The following is a 6,949-nucleotide window of genomic DNA, read 5'->3' as shown; positions in this document are numbered from 1 at the left end:
TGAACAGCCAAGTTCCAAAGGCAGGCACTGAATTACAGAATCCCAGAATGGTTTGGGTTGGAAAGGACCTTAAGATCATCCAGTTCCAACCCCCTGCCATGGGCAGGGACAGCTTCCACTAGACCAGGTTGCTCAAGGCCCTGTCCAGCCTGGCCTTGAACACTGTCAAGAACTGTGAGGTTTAAAAACTGTGAATATTTCGGTTTTTTTTCCCTTCTCACTTATGACATTCTGCAAATACAGTATGTCAGACACAAGCCCCGGGCCTTGGAAACACGAGGCCAGTGTGTCCCGGTGTCACTAGGCCATGTGGTGAGCGCTCACAGCAAACATGCCCCACCACGGCCAGGCACTGTTTAATGCGCTGACCCATGCCTCGAGCCTGCCCCCGTGTCGTGGTTCAAGCGCTGAACCCAGGACATTCCGGCATCAGCCTGGCCATGGTGCATGGCCGGGCTGCGCTGGGCTCCCCGGCTCGGCCCTGGCAGGCAGGAGGCCCGGGAGCTGCCCCTCCGCGGCTCCGGGGTGCCCGGCAGCCAGCAGCCCCGCTGTGCTGTTCGGGAACGGGTGAAGGCACACCAGGCACTGCGGACCCCAGCGCCAAGCCCCAGCCCATGCTGCTGCCGCGCCGCCCGCCTCCGGGCTGGAAGCCCTGCCGCGGAGAGCAGCACCCCCGCAGGGTGACTTGGGCCGGCCCGCCCTCTCCCTTCCCGGCCCGCCAACATAGTCCCGCCCGCGTTCGGCCTCTCTCCTGCCCTGCGCAGCGCCGTCTCCGTCGGGGGAAGATGGCGGCGCCCGAGGCGGCGTGGAACCGGCTGGACATACCGTGGCCCGCGAGCAGTGCCACGGTGGCCCTGGCGGCCCAACACCCTGCAGGTCCCCGCCGCGGGCCGGGGCCGGGCAGGGCAGGGCGGGGGGGACGTTTTAAGCTGCTCTCAAGGCGCCGTGCGGGACGGCGGCGTTCGCGGCTTTCGGGGGGCGCGCGGGGGGCCGGCGGGTCTTGCGGCGGCGGGCGCTGAGGCGGTGCGTGTGTCCCGCCCGCAGTGAGGGGGCTGCCGGCGCTGCGGCGGCGCTGCGGCATCGCCCGCAAGCGGCTGTCGGGGACGGGCCTGGCCGTCGAGGGACGCGTCCTGCGGGCCGTGCTCTACGTCTACCACAGCAGGCTGCTCCGGCACCGGCCGTACCTGGCCCTGCAGCAGGTGAGGAGCGGCCCTGGCTGGGCAGCGGGTACCTGGCGGCTGGTCGCTGCGCTCCGGGCCCCAGTCACCGGGCCCCTGGGGTGGTGCTTGATGCGTGGTGCATCGTGCGAAAACTGTTGTGGAGCAGGCGCCTTTTTGGTGTCTTTAAGCTCCCTCACGGTTTAGTTCAGTGGGATTCCTGGCTCTGTGCAACCAGTGCGATTTTGGCTTTCCAGCCCTTTGGAACCAATACTTGGTTTTTTATACTTAGGCTGTGGCCTGAAGTAGATACAATTGCATACCTTTGAATGTAGGCTGTGTGTAATATTAGGTACTATAGAGTAATACAGAGATTTCATTTTCAATTAATTGTAATAATGGGAGGAGGGAAGAATAATCCTAGGCTGCTCTATTAGGCATGTTCTAAGAACTCTTTACCAGCTTTCTAGTAAAGGGACTATCAGTATCTTCAAATAACAGTTTTAAATAGAACAAGAATCATAGAATAGGTTGGGTTGGAAAAGAACTTAAGATCATCTAGTTCCAACCCCCCTGCCATGGGCAGGGACACCTCACACTAGACCATGTCACCCAAGGCTCCGTCCAACCTGGCCTTGAACACTGCCAGGGATGGATCATTTACTATTTCTTTGGGTAACCTGTTCCAGTGCCTCACCACCCTCATGGTAAAGAAATTCTTCCTTATATCTAACCTCAGCTTCCCCTGTTTAAACCCATTACCGCATGTCCTATCGCTACAGTTCCTGATGAAGAATCTTACCTTCTCTGTTTGTTTATGCATTTTCATTCTTGAAAGTCAAAACCAAGCGTATGCAATACCAAAGGTATGCAGCAGGAGAAACCATGCAGCACCAGTTAACAATGGCCTACTCCAACCCTTCACTTCATTCCGTGTTCACAGTGGTGTGATAAAGGGAACTTGTTCATTATAGTGCAGATACAGGAACATACCAGAATATTCCATCATGCACACCTCCAATTTATTCTGTTAAACTGATAAAGGGAAAATGTCACTTAATATAGTTACAGTTCTTAGACCAATGCGCTCCCGTCTCTCAAAATGCCAGTCAAAGGGGTTTTCTTTTTTCTAGGTAGAGCAATGCTTGAAGCGCCTATGGAAAATGAACTTGGTGGGCTGCATTGAAACTCTGGCAGAACTGATCCCCAAGTAAGTGTTGTCATCCCCTATGTTATACTATCCAGTAACAGTCTGCAGAGCTAAAGGGATGGGGTGCTAGATCATAACCATCTCCTCATCTGTGTGTCAATACAGGAAGAATGCATCCCAAGGCAATGCAGAGTGCTTAGTTCCCAGCCAGCCTATACTGGAAACAGTGGCTCTGAAGGTATTGGGAGGTTGCAAGCTCATACTACGTCTGCTGGACTGTTGCTGTAAAGCTTTCCTGTATCCTTTTTTCGTGGTGAAAATGTTCTTATAATTCACCAGCAGCACCTCATGAGACCAAAACTAGGTCTGCTCGAGGCCCTGTTCTGCTGATGGACTCAACTGCAATTCATACGTGCAACTTGAAGTTTCTTTGATAGCCATACACCTTATTTTCAAGTTATTATGTAGGAACCTTGGGCTGTTGGCTGGCTGCTGTTCTGGCCTTGAGCAACCCGAAATTTGAATATCATCTCCCAAATTATCCAGGATATTGCCTTGTGAATTGCCTCTAGTCGGTGTGTTCAGCAAGTCTCATTACATGCTGTTTATTTTTTATCCTTAACTGGTATAATCTTCAGCTTGTCCGTTAAACATCTCTGCTCAGAAGAATTCATACTTTTGAACACTGTGGCTTCAGGGTTGTTGAGCCGGCTATGGTTTGTGTGTTCACAAGTCTGTTTGTTGTCTGTCTGTTTGATGTGCCTGTCAGGGAGAGGGCTTGTAATTAGTCCTTGCTGCTGAGAGAGCTTTATTCAGTTGGGAGGAGGGGGAGTCCCTCCATTCTTTTGGACTTGATTCTAGCACCTGAAGAATTGTATAAGTGGAGAGAGACTTCTTAAATGCTGCTACAGAAGGCTTTGTTCTTGGTTCATAGCAAATGTTATGTAGTACTAATGAAATCTTAGTGTTAATGTCAGCCTGACACAAAGGCTAACATCTGGAACTCTGCAGCAGGCATAAGTCCTGCCTTGACCTGAAATGGAAAGGCTGGGATAAAGTTGTTCTATAATATTGCTGAGTTTTCCAGGAAAATCAGTGTTCTGGGGTCTTTCAGTTCGCGGAAGTAACTGCTGTCTGTAGTGAAGGAGTAACAGCATTATGTAAAGAACTCGGTAAAACCTTCTTTGGCACAAGAAATCTGTCTCCCCAGTAAACATCAAGTAAGCAATTGTATGGCATCAGTGCTTGTACCATTGTCCCGAGGTGGTACAGGTTGCTTTTGGGGAAGACTTCATGTCAAATGATTTGGCTGTGACCTGACTACCTGATGAGTTCCAGGTGTGGCACTCAGCAAAGCTCTAGGGAAGCAGAGTGGCTCCTGATCAGGAAGTTATGAGTCAAGTCACTCCTACCTTCTGATCTTGAACAGTTCATTAATGGTCAGGCTAACCTTAAGGAAAGTGGTGATGGAAGCATACAAGATAAGCTTATATTGAGGGGGAATAGGGAAGAGGCAGCTTGGGATCTCTTCCGTCAGCTCTCTGCTTGAGCTGAAGTTAGTTGTTCAGTGAGCACAAGGTTTTGCTATAGGAGACTGCATCACTTTCTGTCTTCTCTCTTCAGGATTCAGTACAGGTGTGTATTGCAGAGCCTCATGTCCTTGTATGCCATGTTATCAACATCACTTCATCTGGTATCTGAGACCCAACAGATGCCTTACATCAGGGGGTTTACCTTCCCGTCTGATATCTGTAACTTCCTTGGAGTTAATGTTTCTTCCGAGATGAAGCAGCAAAAGGCTAGAATGCTTACAACAAAAAAAACTACCAGCTGGATGAAGAAGTTTTTCCCAACGATGCCAGAGGCAGTGTCAGAGGTTGGGAAAAAGAGAAATTCTGTGACCTGCAGGAGTGCTGTGAAAAACTATAGCATCCCATGCCGCACGGACATCGGAGAGCCGGTTCTGGTGACTGGAGCCAGAAGAGGTAAGGCCTTGTGCCACAGTGCTACTGATTTCTGATGTCTGAGACTGATCCCAACTTCTGACCAACAGAGCCAAGCACTGCTAGTACCCACAGAGTGAAGTTCTAGTACAAACTCCCTTCTGCTGTTCTTGGAAGAAGAGGAGAATGTGGCATGCACTCTTGCCTTATAAAGCTGTGGATAATGTCGGTTGTGACATTTTGGGTTTTTGTTTCATTAAACATGATATATCATTTCATAGCAAAGCCTGCAGAGAAGCAGGTAATGAATGCAGTATACTGGTTTTGTAAATATTTGTTTTTTCCTGCTTCTGCATAGATAGGGCCCAAGGATAGTGAGGGAAGCTAAGAACATTGTCTGCAGTTCATACAAGAGTAGATAAAGCTGTAAATACAGGATGCAGGTGTCCTGTGCTTACTGCTTCTGGGCTGTGCCCATGTCTTCCCTGCAGTCCGGGCTGTGGGCAGTGACTCCAGGCATCCAGGTGTTTGCATGGAGCTTTTGCCCATTAAGTTCTCCTTTGCAGCCATCTGTATATCTCTGCATCCTCTTCATCCCTTGAGTGTAGTCCCCTTGAAATGCTGAGTACAGGTATGAGCCTGCTGAGGCAGCAGTAGATCTGAGAGCTCAGCAGGGCTGAGAGTATTACAGTGTCTGTGCAAAGACTTAAAATGGTCTTTACTTTGTAATGGGAACTCTCCTCTCTCATTGTAGGGAAGCGCCTGGGGATTGATGTGAAGAGCTTGCTTAGACCATCCAGACCTCCAGCACAAGAGGTTTGTATGGTACCATTTTACTCTTTTTGGTTTCGGGGTTTTTTTTAACTTTAAAGATCCTAACTCTCAAAATGATAACCCTGATTGAAAATGTCCCTTTCCCTGCCTTATTTTTGCTTGTCTAACAAGCCAAGTTAGCATGAAGGCTTTGCACAGATAGTCACTACTAATTTTTGCTTAGGAACTTCAGCATTTGTTGGTATGTCAAGTGAAATGGCCTGAGAGCAAGCCAGTAGTAGACAGCAATAGAAATTCTAATTATCTGCCTCTTGCTGTATTCCACAAAACAAGTCTGCTCTTCCACTTTCTCCTTAGGAAGTAAGGAATGTTCTCACAAAAACCTTGGTGCTTTGCTCCTCTCCAGCAGAGAGGGTCGGGCATGTCATGTTTTTAAAAGACTTACTTAACTATTTCTGTTACTCTTTATTTCAGGGTATAAGCATTGCATCAACACCTTTTAAAGCAAAGTCAGCATCACTTTCCTCTCGTATAGCAAAACTGGAGCATGCTGGATCTCTTGTACAGATGGTCCAAACAGCTACGTCGTTTGGGGAGCTGTCAGAGGCGCTCAGAAAAGTTATTCTGTGGTGCAAAGGCAACAAATTTAAGCCAGAAGCTTATTTTCTGCGTAGCAAGTTATTGAAAAGCAACTGGCTGCACCATGTGGAGGCTCAAGGATGCAGGTAATTTTGCATGGGTGTGGGGCTTCTGGGTCTGACACTTTACATTTTAGTATTATGTATTTTGCTACAGTGTAGGGAAATGCAGTGGTCTAACCCATTCTTTGTAAATTCAGACGGGATCACTAGTTCAGGTTACTGCATGCTCTGACATGAACATTGTGTTTAGCTTCAGTCATTTGTGAAAGGATTTAAAGGCTAACAGATGCACCAATACATAAGAGGGAGGATGAAAATGCAGCTTAAATTGTTAACATGAAACGTGCATGTTTAATGGTAACAGTGATATGATGCAAGGGGTGTCATCTTTCTTCAGAATGCCCTGGCTACTATTGTACAAAAGTACAACAAGGTGCTATTGTATCTTCTTGGGAAAATGGTAAAGGCGGCTAATAAACCAAATTTCTCCAAACCCCAAATGAAGTAATACTTTAGCAGGTGATAAAGTTATGACCTTGAGCCACATGGTTTAGGGCAAGGTGTCCCTGCCCATGGCAGGGGGGTTGGAACTAGATGATCTTAAGGTCCTTTCCAACCCTTACGATTCTATGATTCTATGATTTGTGCACCTTCCTTCCCTTAAGCTTGAAGAAGAAACTGTGCTGTGTCAAAACATCGGTCTGTAAATACCTCCTGTACGGGTCACAGAAGGCACGCTGGCCAAAGCAGTACCTCTGGGCACGGTTCTGTCGAAGGAGGTTCAAGTCATCCACATGTTTGAAGAGAACTCTGAAGGCTGTTTGGCAAAAACCTCCTGGGATTTTTGGAGTCCACGAGAACAGTGTATCACCCATTCTCCCAGCTTTCCAGGATGGGCCTCTGAGTTGGGCAGGACGTTCCAGTGCTGACAGAGGCTGTATCAAACTAAGCGCAACAGAGACCCCTAAGCGGCTGCTGCTAGAAGGAAGCCCTGGCCCTATGTGGAAAGAAGCTACTGAGAAGATGGATATTGATTCTATTTTTGCAACAATAGGTGTCTGATGCTGGATGTGCAAGGAGGAAAAGGGTCAAGTCATTCCATTTACATATATAAATATTTTTTAAGTAAAACCATCATAACCCTAATGGTGTCTTGGTGACTCACACTCTGAATTCTGCTAAGAAAGGGGCAACTGGTTTATTATGGTTTTGTAAAACAGCTGCTTTTTTTTTTTTTTATGGAAGGGTGTTCCAAACAGCTGAATAGTCTTCATCCTTTCACCT

General features: G+C 48.2%; 1 protein-coding gene across 1 annotated transcript; it reads left to right on the top strand.

The window, feature by feature from the left end:
• Positions 1-759: 759 nt before the first annotated feature.
• NEPRO (nucleolus and neural progenitor protein) lies at positions 760-6,811 on the top strand. The gene is made up of 9 exons (XM_030476551.2): positions 760-876; positions 1,045-1,199; positions 2,291-2,367; positions 2,473-2,604; positions 2,946-3,023; positions 3,931-4,292; positions 5,005-5,066; positions 5,499-5,749; positions 6,331-6,811. Exons 1-9 carry the CDS (start codon positions 786-788, stop codon positions 6,725-6,727), a joined length of 1,605 nt encoding a protein of 534 aa, XP_030332411.1. The 5' UTR covers positions 760-785; the 3' UTR covers positions 6,728-6,811.
• The last annotated feature ends 138 nt before the right edge of the window (positions 6,812-6,949 follow it).

This window comes from Strigops habroptila, chromosome 2 (assembly GCF_004027225.2).
Source record: "Strigops habroptila isolate Jane chromosome 2, bStrHab1.2.pri, whole genome shotgun sequence".
NCBI classification, from domain to species: domain Eukaryota; kingdom Metazoa; phylum Chordata; class Aves; order Psittaciformes; family Psittacidae; genus Strigops; species Strigops habroptila.
This window is presented reverse-complemented; position numbering and strand designations above follow the sequence as displayed.

Excerpts from the sequence above, each read along its gene's own strand:
- NEPRO (XM_030476551.2), top strand. The coding sequence starts at position 786 with ATGGCGGCGCCCGAGGCGGCGTGGAACCGGCTGGACATACCGTGGCCC. Across the intron at positions 1,200-2,290 it reads CGTACCTGGCCCTGCAGCAG|GTAGAGCAATGCTTGAAGCG; the intron begins GTGAGGAGCGGC and ends TCTTTTTTCTAG. Across the intron at positions 5,750-6,330 it reads GTGGAGGCTCAAGGATGCAG|CTTGAAGAAGAAACTGTGCT; the intron begins GTAATTTTGCAT and ends CCTTCCCTTAAG.